This window comes from Acanthisitta chloris, unplaced genomic scaffold (assembly GCF_000695815.1).
Source record: "Acanthisitta chloris isolate BGI_N310 unplaced genomic scaffold, ASM69581v1 scaffold44459, whole genome shotgun sequence".
In the NCBI taxonomy this organism is placed as follows: Eukaryota; Metazoa; Chordata; class Aves; order Passeriformes; family Acanthisittidae; genus Acanthisitta; species Acanthisitta chloris.
Window position 1 is genome coordinate 26,634 of NW_008692770.1, and position 22,257 is coordinate 48,890.

Consider the following 22,257-nt stretch of genomic DNA (forward strand, 5'->3'; position numbering starts at 1 on the left):
GCATCTGGTTGCATGAGGCTGATGTTCTACCATGAGCTTGTCAGTTTGGGAGAGCTTTTCCCAGCATGCTTTTATCTAGGACTGTCTGTATCAATTTTGTCAATATCTGCATTCTAAAACATCCATTTGAAACTGGACATAATTTGCTGCATCTTCTTGGTTTTTGGCTGGTATCCCAGATAGCTCCAATCCCATCTTTGCTTTAATGGGTCCAAGAAGAAATAGGCATTTGCTTTTGGGGGAACAACCTGCTTAGTTTGATTTGTGCCTCCATGCAGTGGCCAAACTCCATCTGGTCGTGATTCTGAACAGTGTGTTATGCAGATGTAGTACTGATGAGACATCTCTGGACATGAAAAAGTATCTGTCCTGCAGTGAAAGGAATTTGGAAAATATTTGAAGTTTTAAATGAAAATACCTAAATCTTCATTCATCACTTAGGTGAACAAAACACTTGCTGACACTGTTACAATGGTCACTTCTCTGCTGATGTGCTGTTGGAAGGACCATTCATTCTGTTACACAACTGGTACTTTCAGCTATTTTATGTCCCAAGGGTTTTCTTTTCTTCTTCTTCTCTGCATAAAATTTGTAATATTTTAGTTTTAAAAAGCAGTGTTCTTAGGGAAAATAGTAAAAGAAATAAATATTCCTGAGTTTATAGCAGAACCAGTTGTGACCCTATTAGCTGGCAGTTCTTACAGATAACCATAGCCTGAACTTTGCAAAGCACTGGTGTAACAGCGAGTGCACAGTGTGTGGAAAATCGAGTTAAACCAAAATAAGGCAGAGTAATCTTCATAGCAGGTGAGGGGGTTGATTTCCAGATACAGGAGGGAATATTCTTTTATATTCCATTCTATTTTCAAGCTGTGTTTCTCCTTTGGCAGGAGGCAATATTACTTACCTATCTGGAGAGATTTTAAAATCCTTCTTTTGCAGAAATAATCTTTCCCCTTGGGAAGATGTAACCAGCAATACTGTGAAGAACTCAAAATGTAGGTGTTTTGTTACTGGAAAAGCCTTGAAAACATGAATGAGATTGCAGATATAGGGGAGAAGAGGCTGCATATTTTAGGAGCATTGGAGCAGGAACAGATGCAGTCACTCACTCTACACAGCTGTGATGTGTCTGCACCTGAATGCTGAGGAAGGATTCCAGAGCTTAATATTGAGTTAAGTTGAACAGGGGAAGCCTAGTCTGCATCCATTTGAGGGATGGCTGAATGTGATCATATCACATCACAGGAGAATTAATTGAGAAAGGGAAAAATGTTAAACTCAGAACCCAGAAAAAAAGGCTACACCGTGAAACTACTTTGAATTCACTCCATAGACATATAACCACGTCTGACAGGAGGTTGGAGTCAGGTGGGGGTTGGTCTCTTCTCCCAGGCAACCAGCAGCAGGACAAGAGGGCACAGACTCAAGCTCTGCCAGGGGAGGGTTAGGTTGGATATTAGGAAGAGATTTTTTACAGAGAGAGTGATCAGACATTGGAATGTGCTGCCCAGGGAGGTGGTGGATTCACCATCCCTGGAGGTTTTCAAGACAAGACTGGATGTGGCACTTAGTGCCATGGTCTAGTGACCATAGTAGGGTTGGACTTGATGACCTTGGAGGTCTTTTCCCACCAGGCTGATTCTGTGGTTCTATGATTCTATGTGCTCTCATGTATCCTTATTAATGGGCCATAAATGAAGTGACAATCACATGCAAGTTTGCAGGGCTGAGGCATTTCCCAAGGAAAATACTGAAAGGGGATATATATAAAAATATGAAATCTTGCACTAGGCTTAAAAAAATATTTAAAATGTACTGTAGGTAATAATGTTGGATTAGGAAAAGAAAATGCACATTCTGTATAGCTAATGGATTTCTTAAAGACTTCATCTCTGTGGTTTATTTGGGAAAAATCAGCTCAGGAATTCATCACTTTTATGTGAGTGTTTCTTCTTTTTATTTTTCTTCCCCACTCTCACCAAAGGTGGTTGAAATAATTCAGGAAGATTTGAAACAATATAGTTTGTTTCTTCTTCTTTCATCTGCCCTCCTTTTACTGCAGCTGTAATTCTTTAATTAATCTCATTATGGAACTCCTGTTAGTGGTGAACTCCTCATATTCAATGGTTTGCACTTTTAATCTATTACATTCTATAACACATATGTGTACACCCACCTATATGTTAAAGTCTTAAATGCTCAAGGCATTTCCTTAAATTAGTAGGTTTCAAACTAAGCTGTGTGAACAGGTTTAAACTGGAAGACAACTTGCTGCCAGTAGGACACTGCACTTAAAAATCTTTTTTTTTGGTAAAGATGACTGATTTACATATATTTGGTTGTTCCTTTCTGAAAACAAAAGTGCTGCAGTCAAAATGGTTTCAAACAGGTGCATATATGTGATTGCTTTTGAGTTAAAAAAACATGTAAAGTTTTCAGTTACACAAAAGACCTTAAAATTACTTTTTTTATTTAAAGGAAAAAATCAGAAAATCCAAGAACAAAGCAGTACCAAAGGCTGAGTATGTGGTGGTTTTCATCAAGCCTAATTCAAGATGCTTGAGATGTTTCTGAACGTTTAATCTTGGCACTAACAGCTGAGAATGTAGTGATAAAAGTCGTAAGACTCATGGTGCAGAATCCAGTTTATTGGTCCACAACCCAGACTCAGGCAGCTTTGAAAATGTATAAAGATGAGAGTAACATTTAATTCCTGAAACTACGTTGGGAATGTTTGAAAAAATAAAGAGGAAAGATGATCATTTAGATAAACTACAGAGCACGTGATCTTCTGAACTGTGCTCACACAGGCACAGCAGTGGTTCTGCTCACAGGTCTGAACTGATCCTCCTGCTCCAAACTGAATTTTAACCAACACTTTGCAGTTGTTAATAACCATTTGTAATGGAAAGAAAGACAGTTGTAACTTGGCAATTTTTCTGTGATTATATAAACCTAACGTTTTTGGGGTTTTTTTTCCTGTTTTAAAGGAGAGGAGAAATTCTTCATGGGTTCTGCAATCTTGGTTTTCTTTTTCTGCACTTAACCTTTTTCAAGTTAATCGTGAAAAATATCAGAGCATTTCTGTTGAACATTCTATTGGTGTTTTTGGTTAGCCATTTAGATGCAAACCCAAACTATGGGATGCATAAAAAGCTTGGACAAAAGGCTGTTACCAGTTAAAAATAAAGCCTCCAAATAGTCCTGCAGCAAAACTAGACTCTTGGTTAAAGAAAAAAGGGGAGGAATGGGGCAGGGAAAGGAAGGCTATGAGCTGTTAGTGCAGTTTTCAAATGTGATTTAGAGAGTAGCAAGGAAGTGGGTCACAGATTGCAGAACACACAAGCTACTCTCCCCAGGCTTCCCTTTAGACCCAAACTGTGGCATTAGTCACTTGGAGGACTTTTCCAATGTAATGGTCTTTTACCTGATAATTTGTTTCAGTCTGTGCAAAAGTTTAAAGTTGGTAACTTTACAGAACCTATCACCTTTTGCAAGTAGGAATTATGTCAGAAATGAGGGACTAATGGGTATAAATGCAGTTTTCATGAAGCTGCACAGCAAATCTGTAATTCTGGGCTTCTGCCTGTGTTGGCTTCTGCCTGTAAATCCCAAAATGCTTTTTGCTGGGGACTTGCCACTCTGGATTTCTGTCTATTTCTAGTCAGTTCTTTCTGTTTTCATCATTCTTTTTTTTTTTTTTCTATCCTGACTACTTACATTGAAAAAACCCTACATTAATTACATGCTCTGGAGATGCACTAGTTGCCTTCATTCTGGGTATTTCAGTCCAGGCTTGTCTTACATAAACTGATGTGTTTCTGTGACTGTTTCTTCATGAAACTCAGGTCACGGAATGATTTGGAGGGCACTTGAATAACTGGAAGTAATACAGAGTAATACAGTCTCCAGTATATGTAATTCTCTGTGGTTTGTTCTCTCCTAACTCAGGTGTCAGTTGTTCATCTAGTCTAATGCTTTTATCCTCCCATATTTCTTCTCTTTGTACACCTTGAATTGTAAAATGCCATTCAGATATATTTGAATGAATTCTTTGTCTTTCTGCCAAAATATGAGGAAAGAAATGGTGCATTGCACAAACAAATTCTGCTAGAGATCTTTCAGCCCTTTTTTCCCATATCTGTCACTGTCTGTTGGGGTTTGGGGGTCCCCTCTATGTCAGCTCTTGCTTCCCTAATCTGATCCTAAGTGAATTAAAAAATGCCCTGAAAGTTTTTTGTTCTCTGCAGTCACAAAGGCAAGACGAAGCATTTTACAAACTCTGCTCCTGATTTGGAGAATTAGGTTCGTCCTGTCCCTTTTATACATCCATTTTGCAGAAGCCTCTTCTGCTGAGTGATCATCTGTTCTGTTTCAGATTCGTGAGCTGCAGGAGTGTTCATGGGCTTAATTTCCATTTTATTATTTGTTTGTTTAAAATATCGTTATTCAATACATCATTTTTCTGTCACTAAAGATTTCCTGAAGTGAAGGATTTCACTAGCAAATGTGCACAGGCAAACTTCCAATAGTAAGAGGCTAAAATTATAAACACTTTTTAAAAAACTGTCTCTTTAAAAGTCAGGTCTTATTTCAGAAAGATTGCTGGTGGCTCCAATTTCATGTTCAGGCTTCTTTGGCATTTCATTGGGAGGCTAGGATGAAACTCCTTTCTATATATATTTTTTTCTCTAAGCCCCTGCTAATAAGTTATTCCAATAGATTTTCTTTAATGGATTTTCATCTTCTTATAGTCTGAGTCTATAGTATTTTTCATTACTCTTTTCAACTGTTTAAATTACTCAGTGTAATTTTTAGAGTTCTATGAAGAAGCACAGTCTATAAAGAGTGTGGGTGTATAAACCTTTCATAAGCTACTCTCACAGCCAGCTGTGTTCTACAGGAGTGTGTAAAGTAGGTCATAGTTTGTTCACTGTTATGCTGAAACAACCAAGTGTCAGACCAGAACGTCAGTCCTGTACGTTAAGATGAGGGAAAATGGTGTGTGCTATCCAAAATAGATGGCAAAGGTGTTTGAACTTAATGCATATATAAATAGGACAGAGGCAAATCCTCAGATGGCTGACAGGAGTTGTGCAGATTTTTGAATCCTGGGAGGTAATGAACAGGAAATCCAGATCCATTCCAAGCCAGTGCTTCCTTCAGCCATCATCTGTGCCTCAACACTGCGACACATATGTGATAAACTATGTCAAATGAGCTGCATTTCCAAGGAACATGACAGACCAAGTAGTAGATGACTTTATTGTAGTAGGAATAGCAAGTCAAAAATAGCAGTAAACAGTTGTGCTAACCTCCTCAAAAGCAACCCCCACCTCACCTCCAAGGAAATTAATCACAGTCCCCACTAGTGTTTATTATTGTAGTGGTGGCTATAGTGCCCTGTGATTTAGAACATGCATGTGACTAAAACAGTTTAATAAGATTTGATCACTGTTAAAAAATAAATATAAGAAAGAAGGAGACTAAAAAATCCAGTGGAGACTGAAACATAGTGCTAACAAATTGAGCTGTCCTGACAGTAGAAACCATACGAGCTATACAGATAGAAACCCTAATACTAGAAATAAGTGACATGTGAGATTTGGGGTTTTTTTTTAACTTACACTGTTACAGCACTTAAGGGTCTCAGTTCCTCTGTGTTTTAGGACTGAAAGCAGGAGCTGATGTTTTAAAACTCCATGAAATACTGTGATCATGCTGCTGCTGAACATGACTGTGTTACATCTACCTAAGACTAATGTTGCACCTCCTTACATTAGCAATCAGACATTCTCTGCAGATAATTTTCACCCATTCAGTTACACAAACATCTTGGGATTGAAGGTGTTGGCAGTTTTCATGGGAGCTGAATCCAGCCTGCTGTGAGAATGGTTTCCTTGGCATTGCCCTGAGACTGGCAGCAGTGCACAGTTGCAATCACCACTGTGTGAATGGCATCCTCAGGCAGTTTGTTCTGCCCAGTGAGGTCCATACGCCTTTCCCCAGCATGCAGGAAATCTCTGTAAAGAAAAAGAAATGGTCTCCATTGCAGCAGAATCACAGTTCTGCAGTGGTAGGAATTTGCCAGCACACGGTGACTAGGGACAGAGAGGGATAAAATGGGAACAGTGCTGCTAAAGTTCAACTTTTATGACTTTTTAAAATGCAACTGAAAGTAGAAATCGGTCTGTCTCTTGCTCTGTTGAAGGAATGGTAGGACTCCTAAGACTGGAGTGGTTCAAAGTCAGCACAGGAGTGGTAGGTTGTTGATGTTGACATTTACACTATTTAGATATGTGTTGTCTGAAAGCAATGGGCTGGATTTTCAGCTAAACATCTTCCTTAGGCATTTCACATATTTTAAGCAAGTTAGTTCAGTCTGAGGTGTCACAGCCTGAAAAATACATTTTTCCAATGGAAATTTCTAGTGAAAAGACTTAGCCAAGCAGCTTCTTCCTCCATCTTTCCAGCTTATCTGAATCCTGAGGACAACTTACTTTTCTATCTGCATAGGAAGCAAGTATATGTCAAGAACCATTTGAATAACTGCCTGAAATCCAGATTCATGCTGACAACCTGTGCTTCCTGCTTAGTGTGATGTGATTTGAAATTGTTATGCTTAAGTAACACAGGTTATGATAAGACATGGATGCTCCCACCTAAAAGCACTGCTAGCTGATACCTAAGACACCTGCTCATTTCCATGTGAAAGTCTGTATGAGCCCTGAGCCCTTTGAATATGTTGCAGTTTGTATGAAATATTTGCCAAGGCCAACCTCATCACATCAAGGAATATTAGACAAAATTCAGTGCAGTAGGGCGTATTTTGCATATGGAACATTCATAGTCATGTGGGATATTGTATCCACTCTTGATTTTATTCATTACCAGCTGTACAAACAAGCCCCAGAACCCAGAAGGGTCTTGTGCCATCAAGGCACTGGGCACACATTGCCTTGACCATTGTAGAATATTGTGTGTATGCTGCTGTTGCAGTCATAGTTTGGGTTTCTAAGGTATTGCCTGTGTTCCTCCTCAATATATCACTTTCCCTGCATGTTTCCCCTGAGCTGAGATCTTCCAGGTTGGTAGCACACTGAGCACCTTAAATTAGCACATGGGCCAGTTGCAGCCCAGTATTCTGGGTATGTACCAGGAGGATTTTGTTTGCTGGTTTTCGATTGCATGCCTTGCAAGGGCAGCTAAGCACTCCTGAAACTACATGTACAAAAGGGGATTTTTTGGGCTTATTTAGCTTTCTTTGCCTCTAGCATAACTTCTATATAAAAATCTCCCAACAAACTTGCTAGGTATGAAAGGTGTGTGGTAGGGATGCATTTTCTGAAGTGGAGGGAGTAGAAAAACAGACGGTTATAAGTTAAAAGGCAGTTTGTGAAATTTAAAAATATTAAAACTAGAGTATGATAGATGAAACCAGAGAATTAGAATGAAGAACTAGACTGTTGTATCAGCAGAAGAAAAACATTAGGTTAATCTGCATTACAACACTCTGAAAGAATACAGAGCTTTGAAAACAGCTTTCACTAGGGGGTGGGACGTTTTACTTTTATGTAGAGCTTTTGTTCATTTAGAATTGTTTACTCCAGCAAGCAACCCTGTGCTCTTTGTTTGACTGATTTTTCCCATTTGGCAGACCCTTTGCAATCACATGGATAACATTCTTCTTTCCACTGAGACATAGAAAAACTATTCTTTATTGACCTTGCTTGTTGTTCTAAATGACAAAAATGTATTTATATACTAGGTGAACTGAATGACTTCATCACTGACTTTTAATTGAAAATTCTTCAAAGCAAAAATCTCAGAGCTGATTTAATTTTATTTTTTTTTAACAATCCAGTGACTTCTTATGAGCAAACAGCTCTGCCTCAGCTACACATGCATAACTCCCATAGCTGGCATGGGGAACTGCGTGCGAGTATCTGAGTGCTGAAGCTGTGTCAAAGCACAGAAGAAATCAGCCTTTTGGGTTGGGTGGGCAATTTTTATTTATTTATTGAACAACAGAGTAGTTGCTGTGGAAGTCTGGATGTTTCCTTTTTTGTTTCTGTGCCTGTTAATGTTTTGTTGTTTGTTTTTTTTTTTTTTGTATGGTTGCAGTGGGAAGTGAATTGGAAGATTCGGAAGAACCGACACAAAATGATTCATCATTTCAATTTTAGTTTCCTCACCAGCACTGCAAAACACAGAGCTCATGGACTAAACTTTGTGATATTGATTTAGAAACTCTGAGCATTACAGTTTTTAGTTTTACAAGTGAGGTGCTGGAAATCAAAGGCAGATTATGTAAGGACTCAGCACGCCAAGACTGAATTCAGTCCTAGTCTAAGTGAGCACAATTCTGTTAAAACAGATGGAATTGGGCACACCTAGCAAAAAATGTTGAGTCTGTGTTTATCTTATGTTCCTGAATGCTCACTTAAAACCTTTTCCGACAGGAACAAAACCTTGGGTGAAATAAATAGGGTTACACCCACATGTAGGCAAGTGTTACAGATAAGGCAAAACTCTTCACTGAGCATAAACTGGAGTAGCTTCACTGACTCCTGCAGAGCTGTGACAATTTACACAAATCCAGGCTCTGTTCAGAATGGTTTAATTTGCAGAAACACTGTTGCCCAGCAATTCCAATGGAAGGCAATGAGAGCTGAGGTTGCTCTACATTTCTGCAGGGGAACAAAGTCAAAGGCCCTTTTGTTACCCTTTAGCACATGTGCTGGGAAGTGTACAATTAAGATCTCACTGATAGCATTTTCAGCAATCTTGTGTATGGTACTTACTTGTATGAGGTACCAGCACAGTAAAAATCAGACTGGGCCCTGCTAAACCCTCATTATGTTTTTAACTTAGTCTTCTCAAGCATAGTCCTATTTAGGCCTTTATAATTTCACAATTAGAGAAGATATTTGCAGTTCTGCTACTAATTCCATAGAAGTCAAAGGTATAGTTGTTTTGAATGAACACGTGATAAAACATGGACACTCTCCAGCTCTTGCTGTGGCTCCAGATGGATTTCTTCCAGCACTTAAACAGTCTTTGTCTTTGCTGTTATACCCACCCCTCATTTTTTTGCCTGGCTAGTGACAATGGTTGTTGCACCAGATCTGGAAAAATCAAACCATTTGAAGAAAAAAACTCTCAACCTGCAGTCTTCAACCCCAGCTGTGTGATTCTAGCCCTCCTTTTCACAAGCACAAGCAATTGAGCCAGGACAGGAAACTGCTGAGCCAATTGGAAAAAACAGAAATCACTTGTGTGTTAAGAGTTTGGCTGCTCAGGCTCCTGCTCTGGCTCACTGTGGGTTCGATAGGTGCCAGAGCTAAGGGTTAGCATGGGAATGTGGCCAAAGGTGGAGGAATGTGGGTGGCCCTAGCCTCTAGGAGATAGTTTCCTTCAGTTTAACTCAGCTGAAGAACTGCACCAAAGGACAATGCTGTCTGTAGCATTGTAAATTCACTGTAATGGCAACAGTTTAGGTGGATTTTAACATCAAGCTAATACAAACATTGTAAGTAAATAGTAAAGCCTTTATTCTCGTTAAGAACAGCATTTTGAAAATAAAACATTTGCCCATGCTTTACAACCTTTGTAGTTTTGTATACTTATGTACAGTCATCATGGTACACATTGATTGTCTTGAAAATCCTTCAAAGATGTACTTAATAAGATACCAGTATGCAACAATCAGAGGAAAAAAAGGGTACGTTATAAAACACACGTTAATACATTTAATAAATATATATTATCTATCAAAAATGAGCTTTAGCTCTCATCAATTAATAAAAAGCACCTGCTTTGTAATCCAGTAAGTTGGTAGAATAGTCCAATTGGTTTATTATAAAAGCTACAATGCTCCCTTTTGTATGGCCTTTGGTTAGACCCAAGGCATCGAGCTCCAACAAAGCCCACCACGATGCCTGTGTTTAGGCTAAAAGCAGAAACAGCTAGTTCTGTAGTATTTAGTGTACCTTGTTTAGAGAAACAAGTGTATGTATTGAGAGTGTTCTTCTGAAGATGCTACATATTTTCTGGCAAGTGTCAAACACCCTCAACTCATCTGAAAGCAGGACAGGATCAGTAAAGGATGGCTTTGAACTCTTTTCCAGCCATTGATCAAAAGCCAGGCATCATAAATCTTGTTTTGGTATTAGGGTTTTTTTTCAGATGTTTTGTGATTTCATTTTTCTGCATGGAAACACCATGAGCACATAACCATCAAGGGACAACATAGTAGCTTTTATAGTATAAAAGCTAATTATCATTAAGTGAACTGTGAAAGGCTTGTGCTTACTTACTTCTTATGTTGTTCACAGATGCTCTACATTCTAGAAAACTTTCAAAAAAGGCAAAAGTAAATACTGTAACAAAAATATAAGTTAACATAAAGGTGCCTTTCTTCAATTACAGTTTTATTTGGGGCATTTTACATCACAGACTAGTGAACTTCCAAAAAAAATGTTGCTTATTACTAATTGTATAAAGTTGGAAAATAAAGACCCTCCTAATCTATTTGCCACACCTTCACCACCACACATTAAACCCAATCCTGCTAGTTTTTAATTCTGTGACTAGGCCACATGACTAACCCAGTGAGACTAGTCATGTGAGGAACAGTTTATAAGATCTGGCCATATCTTTGCATAAGGCCTCAAATTCCAAACAACTTCCTCAGAAGCAGGATTGGGAATTCTATTTATCAATTCAGTCACATCTAGAAAAAGAAAAAAAATGTTTAATAGAACTATATCTTGTACAGATTTTGTCCAAGGTCTGCAAAATGTGTTTTATAATTCATAAATCTTGGTTGTAGCATGATAAACTTTTTAAAAGAAAGCTGTCCTACCATTTATGCCATGGTCATCTTATATGTTTTTATGATAGAATTTTATGAGGGTTTTTTTTTAGTTGGTTTTTCAAAAACAAAATTCTGCAGGCAAGTGATGGTAATAGGATTTTTAGTGTTCCGAATTATGAATCTTCTGGGTAGCTATCATTACCTTCAATACTATCTTATTTGATCAAAGCTCTGCTTAAAACAAGCAAAATGTATTTCTAAGTCACTGGATAGCATGCAATATCCACCCCTACCCTACTTGGTTACTAAGGCCGTCGAGTTACATACAAAAGAAAACAAACATCCCTAAAACAAGCACATGCTTCCTTTGCCTCGAGGAGGGAAGGGCAGGGGGGAGCTAACATACTCCTTTACTCATGCATGACAGAAAAACATTGCTTCTGGAGGAGAAGGGCTTTAAAATAAAACCCCATAAGATGATCATGGCAAGAATGGCAATATATATTTTCCCATATATCTATATACATATATCTGTGTGCAACACTTAGGGACTGGTCTTGCAGCCTCTGTACCTGTGTGTAGACCTACTGGTGTCACTGGGACTACTCGTGGGAGTACAAGTCTGCAGGACTAGGTTCCTAATTCAGTAGAAATGGAGGTACATGAAGAATCAGGAAGACTCTTGAAAAATAAAAAGCTTGTCTTTCTTTTGCAGTATACAGCAAGTAACTCCTTTCTGTGAAGCTACTGAGCTATTCAGTTATTTGTACATTTTATTCTTTTTAGTTTGAAAATATATATTTTTATTACAGCATATGCAAAGTTTAATTGTTATATGTTTCCTACGCCTTCAAGTAAAAACAATTAGCTTTTAGTATTGAGGAAAGCTAAGATTAACGTTGGCCAAACAGTGAGGATACAATTATGTTTTCAATGTCCGATATGTGTTAAATGTTAAAGAAAGGAATGATTGCTTCAACATAATGAAAAACCATGGCACAAAAAAATGGGCAATGGGAACCTTTTAAATAACCTGAGAAAACAAAAATAAAAAGCTTTTGAGAAAGTCAGCCTTCTATCAACTCAAGAAAATTGATGGGGAGGGGAGGAATAAGGGAAGAAACCACCTTAAATAAACAGAAACAACAACAAACCACCTCCAGCACGGAGAGTCTACTCTCTAGGCACTAAAATGCACAACCACATTTAAATGCACAAACAACTGCAGTCAAGGGGACTACTCGTACGAACAGGGATTAGAAAGGGAGGTCTCGACCCTCTCTGCTGCTGAGTGTCTCCGCAAGGTGGTCAGTGCTCCTCAGCTGCCCCACACACACCAGGCTGCTGGGGCAGGGCCGTGGGGGCCTCCACCAGCACAACCAACTGCTGCTGCAAAACCCACTCACTTCCTCTCCCAGCTAAGTCTTTGCAAAAGTACATCCCTCCAAGGCTTCACTGAACGGCTTGGCCTGCAGGAGACGTGGGAATGAGCTCTGCTCACACCTGGGGCTTGAGGCTGGAACTCTGGGGAATGGATCCCACGCGGCCAAGGAGAGCTGCACTGGACCTGTGCTTGTCCTCTCTGCCTCAAGAAGCTCCATAACTCACATGTAACATACACAGACCTTTCACCCCTCCAGAACTGCATCTCCTAGACCAGCTTTTTGAAGAGCAGCGTATCAGCCTACGGTGTAATGGGAATTTAGTTGCCACAGAGTGACGATGCTTGGCTACACATGATGCTACGTGACTGTACAGTACAGCTAATGAGCCAACAAGGTACTTCTCATGATGTTTGAAATGAAGGGGAAAGGAGAAAAATGGAAAGAAATCCTGCATGTTTTCACACTGTAGTGGCAATCTCTTGTGGCAACATGAATTAAGTTTAGGTGAGAGGAGGGTATTTTGCAAGCAACTGGCAACCACCAAAAACAGGCTTGCCTGGCACACAAGGTACAGACAAGAGAATATGTTACATTTCAGAATACAACATCCCCTGTTCCAATTTAAGGTGTGCCTACTTCTATTTTAAATTAGATTCAGTTTTACAGTTTTGTTTTTGCATTCTCAGTTCAATGGTGTTCACATTTAGACAAAATCCTCTGTAGGATTTCAAAAGATCCTGGATGTTTTGTTGCTTTGTTCTGGTACTGTTATGGATTCCTTCCCTCAAAGACACACTGCCAGGGAACAACATCTGCAACAAGGATTCTTATTCTCTACAGCCTACAGTCTTTCACCAGAGGTGTCGTCCAGTGTAACTTGGCGGAGCAGTTGGTATCTGGAAATAAGGATAATAAACCCATAACTGAGAGATCTAGACTGTTCAAAAATCAGTGTTAGCATGTACATGACAGCTTTCCACATAGCAGTTCTAGAGCAAAGCGATACAAAGACACTTATCTTCCACCCATACAGTGCATTTACCTCTCTGTAAAAACCATGACTATATGTACACATTAATCTCTTGGTTTACTGTCTGATGTTCTCCATTGAGCTTTGTATCCACCTCGGAACAAAGCAAAACAAACAAAACAATCCCCAAACCAAATTCCCTGGCTTCTCATCCTTAAACTGCCTTTTCCCTGAGCTGCATATCCTGGTGTCAGAAAACAGGCAGAGATGAAACCAAACATCAGAAGGATGCTATTCATTACTGACAGCAAAGCAAAGCCTTTTCATTTGACTCAAGTTGACATGTTTCACACTGTCTTACCCACACAGGAGAATTCTTGTATCTAGTCCCTCTTTTTCACTACAATTAACCAAAACTTTACTTATTTAAAAACAAAACCAGCCCTGCAATCAGTTCACATTATTCCATTTTAAATGTAGAGGTTGAGTTATGGAATCAGCTCATGATTCAAACGAAAGAAAACCCAACTCACATGAGTATAAACTGGCTCATGAGTAGATTTTTAAGAAGCATGTAGGTATGCATGAAAAATGTGGGGATGAAAATTCTTCTTTTTCAACAGTATGCCTGCTATATGAAATGTCTTAAGTGCAAATTACACATCATGTGAAAAACATTTAGAAAGTCTGTTTGGCATCAGTTCACTAAGCCATTCTTACTAGCAACGAGGCTGCACAAAAACAGGTCTATCAAAAAATGGCATGCCAAACTATTGTCTGAGGAAGAAAAATGGATGTAATTAACATTAAAATATTCTATATTCCTTTTTTTTATGACTCCCTGTTCAAGAAATGTACAAATCTGTAAGTTACAAAGAATTACATACATTGTACAAGAAAATGGAAGATACTGGAGAGACTATCTGCCACAATTTTTCTGATTTAAATGTAATGTACTGGCCTGTAAACATTTGCATGACTCACATAGTCTTGAAAAAATCAGGTTAGAAATGGTGTCACTTAATAGTTATGTTAAATACCTTAACACAAATTTAATTTGAAAGGGCCATTGAATATGTAATCTCACAAAGGAACTCGGTTCACTCAAGCTGCAGTGCAAAATGTGAATGGCCAAGTAAAGAAATGCAAAATACTTTGTAGTTACATATTTTTCTAGAGGGAAGGGAAGCATTACATGCATACTTGCTGCCCAGATTTTCATTTATAGCTTTCCCCCTGCTGTGAATAAGCTAAAAGCAGTTTTTTTCAATTAGCAGTGGCTGTATATATCAGGGCATATCAAAGATTGCTTAAATCGTCACATTTTGATACTTACAGTCCCACCATTTAGCACAACTGCCATCTCAGTTGGCTGATAAACATTGCTTCTAAAAGGAGCACTAGGTCGGCTTCCCAAACTGCCGTTTCGAAATCCTGCCGTTCTTAGTGCTGTGTTTGGAAAAGAGAGATCACTCTTAGAACACAATTAAAGCTGTGAAATCACAAAGTATCTTCCTTCCACTTTAGTTACTGGAACTTTGCCACCGGTTTTAACTTTCATGTTGCCACGCCAGTTTTCACATTGCTTTTGAACAGCTGTTTCTCTTGTATAGTTGGGAATGGATCTCAGAAGAACCAGATATACATAAAATTAACTGTTTGCTGTGGAATGGCAAAAAGAAATGAATGGGACCAAATTTTTGAAGCTTGCTTAAGTCCCTTTTCAGTGGGAGCTCAATGTCTTCAGTCACTAAACCTGTGATGTATCTTACACAATGCACTTTGCAAAGTGCTTACTGTGCTGGTTTGGATACTGTGGGGTTAAGTAAAATGTTTTACATTTTGCCTTCTATCAGATTCAGTGGACAGGGATCCAAAGCATTGCTCGAGCCAGTAAGCATGCTCACAGCCCCCTGAGCATTACTTCAGCATGACTAGCATATAAGGATTTTCCAGATGTTTCAGATTATATTTACTCTGAGACACTAGAAAGATGGAGTAAATATTGCTTTTGGATAGCTTAAACATGGCAAATGACTGAAACAAAAGAGAAGACACTGACTGTCCTTCTGAACATTTATACCAGAAATACATCAGTCTCCTCATTAATTTTAGCACAAGTTGGGGTTCAAGATGTGTATTCTGAGTGACATGCAGAGCGAGGGATATGCTGCTTTCTCTCTGAACCAGCCTGGGGATTGGCACATACAAACTCCCTCTTTAGTCTCAGGGGTAAATAATGGTTCCACTGAATTCAGACGTGGCCAGGGAACAGAGCTCATTTATCCCTGCTTGGTTACAGCAGGCGACACTCATCCGTCAGCTGGGACACAGAAACATGCCCAGCAGTGCAGGCACCTGGGGCAAGAATTGCCTTTAGATTTAATTCAGGCTTTTTTTAATTCAAATTCTGTGCTCTCTGGCTGAAAACTTGAATGAACTGAGGTTTACAAGAGTTTCAGCACAGACTTTAATGAAATCAGGATTTTATACAGTTGCTCTGCGCAGAACAAGAGTTAAATGGATCCTACTGCCACATGCTGTCCTCTATCCCCTGCTACTCCTCTCTGGGAGTTGTGCACCAAGGTGAAGAAAGGTATCGATTTAGCATGGAAATTCAGACATTCCACCCTGCAAATGCTCAGTTGTTGACTTAGATACATACACACTCTCACCTGCTCTCTATTTAAAAATAACATATTTTTGCAGAACACTGGGAGAACAAGTGATGGAAATGCCTAAACTAGAATAAGTCTTTTTTATTTTATATTTAACCATCTCAGGGTAAGTAGCATTTTTTCTTGTTGTTTGACTACTTCTTGTCATTGCACTGGTATTTGCTAGTCCACACAAAGAAAACAACCTCAACCATTATAATACATACAATCATTAAAATATTTACACATTTACACAAAATATTTACACAAAATATCCAGGGTCACTTCAAAGTTATCTTAAAGCTCCAGTAAATTCAATTTCATACTGGTAAATATTCCTTCCCTATTATTGCAAACAGTCTAAAAGTGTTTTAATGGGACAATCTGTGCTAAAGCTTAGAGACAAATACTCACTTTGGAATTCTTTCCTCGTACCAGTTTTACCATTTTTCCTGGTACTTCGTCCATTACTGTTAAATACATTCCCTTGTATAGGGTAGGTATAGGTAAAAAAACAAGCAGTGCCAAGAAGATTTGAGCAAATGTGTCAAAGTTTCCTTTTAACACATATTTTATTTTGTTAACTGTGCTTTTAGGCATTGGCTGTGACAGTGACTTGTAGTATGAAAAGTTATTAACTGATACTCAGTGAGTACTGGAGCTGCTTAGGCTTGGGTTTCCTGACAGCTGTAGCATTCTCCATTTCACATCCAGATTTTTCCTGTATAAGGCAAATTCTCTTTGCCTACAGAATTTGCCCTTCTAGTGTGCACTGCACTCCAGAGAGCACTGAGACCTCAGTCAAGTGGCCTTTGTCCAGGGTTTCCAAATCCTTTACAGACATTTTTATAAGACACAGCTATGAAAATAACTCTTTTAAATAGATATTTCAACCTATCACATGAATATTAAAATCCCAGATTAGTATGCTGCTTAAATGATGTTTAAATTACTGATTTTAAAATAGCTTTGCTTTATTAATGCTTAGTGTTATACCTGGCATAGAACAGCTCTTGTGATGTGTAATATGAAGCTACATTTTAGCTGAGAGAGAAGGAAACTAAGAGAATATATGCTGGTTTGAACCTATAGTTTAAAGGTTGTTCAGATTCTTAAAATGCTAAAATCTTTTAAAAAAAAGCAAAATTCTGAAATTGCTTTATACAAGTATGAGTGGAAATATTAGATATTGGAAAAAAAGTGTTTTACTGTGAGGGTGGTGAGACACTGGCACAGGTTGCCCAGGGACTAGATTATCTGTAAGGTCCATTCCATCCCCTAAATTCTATGATTCTATGAAAATGTGTTTATCCAGGCTAGTTTTCCATTTAAAGCTAACTACTTACTGACACAAGTATTACAGTCAGGGAACTGAGAGGTGTTTTCTGGTTATCATCTCCCAGAATTTCACAACTGGTAGATCTTCCATTCTTAAACATCATTCTTAAGTGCAATTGAAGAAAGTACGTTTCCATTAATTTCTTAACTCTTAACAATGCATTTTCAAATTGAGGTTAATTAAGTGGATGAAAGAAGAGAACAATCTCCACATACCTGCAGAGAGCCAATTACTACTAGACTCCAGGTGCTTTGCCACTGACAACCATCAGCTCAGTGATCTGACTTCAACTGACATTTCACCAAGCACACTACATGACTCAATTATTGTTGCCTGTATTTCCTTTCAGCCTCTACCATCCTATTAAGTTTTGTCTCCAAACCCTGTTGTCCCAAATCTGTGCTTACAGAACTGCTGCAAAGGAACCTCATGATTCTGTGTTGATTTATTAAAAATTCCCACATGCCATGGGAATATGAATGACAGGCATTTATTATGATTAATATTAATAAGGACATCAGATAAGGAAATCTGTTTTGTATTGTACTGAGATTCAGATAGATTAAAACAGAACATAAATTGCACTATAATAGACACCATAATGATTTTACAGCTATCATACATCTATCCATTTCACTAAGAAACTTAATTACTGAATGATTAGATCAAAAAGGAGCTTCCAGTTCTTTTCTTAAAGTGTATGCATGAATGGGAGTGACACAGACTCAAAGATCCAATTTTGTTCTCAGATCTGTCTTAGTCAGAACAAGCTGCACTGAAGTCACTGCAGCTACCTTACGATGACATTAGTTTAGTGGGGGATGTAGGACAGTGAAAAAACAACCAAGAAAAACAAACACAAGAATGTTTTTAACAGTCCATAGTGCAGCTGCCTCTGTTGCTCCAACATTAGTAATAGCAACAATTCTTTTATTCATCTGATTTTTCTCTTTTATCACTGCCCTTGTGGTATCTGCTCACAGAACTGAACACCTTTCTGTTCAAAGCTTCCATACTCAAAGGAGACTTTCAAAATTCCACTAAAAAACTAAGAAAAAATGCCTTCCTGACCTGATATTGTGCCAAACAAGAGTGTGATTTTCTTCCATGTCTGGTTTAAACCCAGAGGAAATCAAAGACACACTAAGATGAATAGGAAGGTGAAGTGCCTGGACAACATGCCTCAAAGCCTTTTGGGGACTGCCAAAGCAACGTGGCAACTACTGGCTGGGATACCAAGCCAGTATTCTTCCCAACTAGAGTGAATAAAAACCAGTGTGACTAGTAACAAAATCCTTTATCCAACTGTGGAACAGCCCCACACACAGAACACCACTGGGCCCTGCCTCCCATGCTGCTCACAGAGACATCCCTGTGCTTTTACAACAGGGGTTAAAGTGTTCAGCAGTGCTCTGGATCTTTTAAGCCCCCAGTTGTTGCTGGTCCTTTCAGAAATCACTCATAACAATTTTTGCTGCAGATTTTAATGATGTGTCATCACACATCGTTCCACAACAAGGAAAGGAACCATTACCTCGAAACCTCTGAAACCTCAGACCTTAAAGCCTTCAGAACAAAGGCTCTTTTGAACTTGTCCGTAAGCCACTTGGCATTTTCTCCCCCACAGTGACACAAAGTGGCACTAAATCCATTTTAATGGAAGTATAATTAATAATAATTATTTTCTTGCTCAAGAGGCTGAGCATTTTGTAACATAGACCACTTTAATTTCTTCTTGGTTTTGGGGAATAAATATTTTGTATTAAGTGTTGCTAATTGCTAATACAAAAAAAAGTAATTTAAACTATTTAAAATAGAGGGGTTTTTCCCCACAGTGAATTTTTTGTGAATTTCAGTGTTGGCTTTGCATTTGAAATTGTTCAGTTTTTCAAAGAAAAAATTAACATTCAGAAGAATCATTTTAACCTAACACATGTATTTTCTGCATTTTTTCCCCTTCACTAGGTGATATCTTAAAGAAAATTGTGAAAGGGAACAATATGTAGTGTGCAAAATGTGGCATTTCTAATGACCTTTGTGTTGAACACCTGAAAAACGTCTCATACAGAGACTGTTCTTGGCTACTACAGAGAAACATATTCCTCTATAGCAAATTCTTACCTGCATTATGTTCATCCATTGAAAAGGCTTTATTTTCCATGTAGCTCCGAGGAAGCTGTATATCTTCCTCAAAAGCAGTTTCACGCATCCTTGGCTGTGAAGTATCAAAATAATTGGGAGTGTTTTCCTGCTGGGATGGAAGGATGGTACAGTGGACCTCTGGGATGGCATGAAAAATAACAAACACCCAACCACTGGACACCAGTGCAATAGCCAGAGTGGGATCACTCCATTTGTCTCTTCTCTGTAGCTCAGCATTACCAAAGAGATACATAGTCATCCAGGCTACCCAAATCAGAATGGAAAAAAACAGGGTTATAATGAGGCATACTCCATTTTTCTTCCATTTCTTAAACTTCCCACAGAGAGTGAAAAACGAAAATCCCATGGTAAACACCATCAGGAACATAACGTAGATGGAAGCCATAGCAAAATCCATCGGTTCGTAGCTGCAGGCCAACTTGTTATCTCTGACAATCGTCAGGATTAACCACTCGGTCGCGATAATGACCTGAACGAGCATCAGGCAGATTGCCACCCCAGCTAGATGCCAGCCAGATGGACTCTTCCCATGGCGAACGAGTCTGCGAAGTCTCCAGGCTTGAGCTAGCAAGCACGAGAAGCACAAAGCAAAGATAACTCCCCATAGGAACCTTCGAGTAGAGCACACCATTTCATCTTCTTGGATGATGAAAGCAAACGTCAGCCCAAACAGTCCCAGAGTCCCAAAGAGAAAGAGGAAGTGCATTCCCAGGGGGCTTTTCTTCTCTTTGTCCTTGATGAAGGGCAGCCTCACCAGCAAAATCAGCATCAGCAGGAGTGTGGTCAGCACACCTGCCCCCGCCACCGCCTCCAAAACAATCCCCCAGATGGCATCCAGGTCACACAGGTAAACATACTGAGGCAGAAGATCCAGTCCACACCCTCTAGGCGTACTGGAGTTTTCTGAAGAGCCATAGCTGATCACGAAGAGGAGGAAGAAACCAATGGCTGGGTAGGTTTTCATTTTTCTGTCTGAGACAACAAAATATTTGTTTAGCTAGAGCTCACTTAGGAGGATTTCAGAGCAACTGGGAGCACAGCTTGTTTCAGTAGCTCATGTTTACTGTTTTCACACTGGATTCGCAGCTGGCACAACCTATCCCCTGTCCTCTTCCCTGCCCTCCCAGAAGCTGCTTTTGCCTGTTGTGCTCAGAATGCAAACTGAGTTATTGCTCTGTTTGCACAGATTGACAACCAAATCTCCTAAAACACAGCCAGAAGGAATTATGTATCATGTTGCAAAATAATACATTTTCTACAGTACTTAGATACTTACAATACTTAGATACTTATTACCTGTTCAAATTCAGGTGCTTAAAGTAGGTGTAAATTGCACGGGGCCTGAGGCAAGTGTAAGTTATACCACAATCAGACTGTTCCACAGCCTTGCTCTTTTTACTGGAGCAAAGGCAGAGTAAAAACTACTTTTTAAAATATTATTATTAATATTTAAAAGATAAAGCAGTCCAAGGAAAATAAACACTGTACTTTTTTTTAAAAAAAGGAACCTCCTGTTTTTATGCTTGGTCAAAAGGCAATTACGATATTCACTTCTTTCATCCTCTTGCAAAGCCCAGGTATTAAATTGCATTTTCAAATGGGAATGGTTGGCTAGAGAAATCCCATATTCTGTGACAATGGTGCACACATGCAGTGTCATCAATCAACTAGTCAAAAATGAATGACTCATTGTGCTTCTTAGCAAGTCCAAAGCCATTCAAAGGAAACAAACAACAAAAAACAGAGCATCACTTTCCCAGATCCAGAGAGTGAACAGTGCTAAACTCTCCACAAACACAACATTCACTCGACCATCAGGACCAAAAGCCTAGACAAATTTCTTAGTTTTAGGTTTAGGTCCTTTAAAAATGCATGTTATGGTATTTGCTTTTATTAAAGCAAGGTAAAGGAGATTGTTAAAGGTGTAACCTTTAACTGCCCACTCTGCCTCAGCTGCCCTGTAAGGGCAGTCTGGAGTAAACACTGTGTGAACCAGATATGAAACCTGATGCTCTTAACCTTCACTTGCAGTTAGTGCTGCAGGTTCCAGCAGGATTTTGCTCATTGATGTGAGCAACATGCCAGGGTGAAAGAGTTCAGAGTAAGACTCCCACCTGGACAGTATGACCATAGGGAAGAAACAGGCAGTAATGTTAGTCAGTGTGAGTCACATTGTGCACGTGACATGTTTTGGATACAAACTGAAAAGCAAGAGAAACTCTCGGAAGCTCGTTTGTAAGTCAGACAACAGCCCTAAATGGTTACCCATCCAAAGCTATTTCATAGATCAGAACTGCACCTAATGGAAACCTCAAAAACTTTAGTAAGAGTTGAAAAATGGTTTAAAGTAACAGTGCAATGTTGTACTGAGCACCACTGGTCATAACCAACACAAAAACTATTTACATCCTGTCCAAAACCACACAGAGTCCCTTACAGCCAAGAACTATGGGTTTTCTTCCCATGCATGACAGCCCCATAATGACCAAAGTCAAATCTTGAGGATCTCAATCTTCAAACTCATGTTTCACTGTGTAATGACCAACAGTCATTTTCGGCCTCTGTCAGGAGACAGATGATGGAGATTGTAACGTTTCCTATTAGAGGCACCAAGACAGCAAATGTGCTAATATAAATGTGAAATGACTCTATGGTTTTTACTCACACAGCAGACAAAACATCCTATTACAAACCGTCTCAGAACTGGAAGCTGTGACAAATAATGTGATCTGGGCTTGGACAAACAGGAAAAGAGTAATTGACATCTCTGCCTGCCCATAGAAATTACCCTCTCTGCACTCTTGAAAGGGCTGCAATGTTCTAACAATGCCATGACCTGCAGCTAATGACAAATTACTTGATTTTTCTACCTATCTGTAATTTACTTTATGGCGAATTGGTAGAATCATATATATATATAT

The 22,257-nt window shown here is 39.0% G+C and overlaps 2 protein-coding genes across 2 annotated transcripts in view; one reads left to right on the plus strand and one right to left on the minus strand.

Annotated features, from left to right (window-relative positions):
* Positions 1-2,298, plus strand: part of IQCK (IQ motif containing K) — a 28,692-nt gene extending 26,394 nt beyond the window's left edge. Inside the window, exon 7 of the mRNA XM_009082775.1 lies at positions 2,253-2,298. Within this exon, the coding sequence (XP_009081023.1) occupies positions 2,253-2,298 (46 nt within the window). The remainder of the gene's footprint in view (positions 1-2,252) is intronic.
* Positions 2,299-13,058: 10,760 nt separating this feature from the next.
* GPRC5B (G protein-coupled receptor, class C, group 5, member B) lies at positions 13,059-20,300 on the minus strand. Its single transcript, XM_009082774.1, has 3 exons — positions 19,295-20,300; positions 14,514-14,626; positions 13,059-13,103 (listed from the first exon to the last, which is right to left on the minus strand). Exons 1-3 carry the CDS (start codon positions 20,298-20,300, stop codon positions 13,059-13,061), a joined length of 1,164 nt encoding a protein of 387 aa, XP_009081022.1.
* Positions 20,301-22,257: the final 1,957 nt, after the last annotated feature.

Excerpts from the sequence above, each read along its gene's own strand:
- GPRC5B (XM_009082774.1), bottom strand. The coding sequence starts at position 20,300 with ATGAAAACCTACCCAGCCATTGGTTTCTTCCTCCTCTTCGTGATCAGC. Across the intron at positions 14,627-19,294 it reads AATGGATGAACATAATGCAG|CACTAAGAACGGCAGGATTT; the intron begins GTAAGAATTTGC and ends TTCCAAACACAG. Across the intron at positions 13,104-14,513 it reads TTGTGCTAAATGGTGGGACT|ATACCAACTGCTCCGCCAAG; the intron begins GTAAGTATCAAA and ends CCTTATTTCCAG.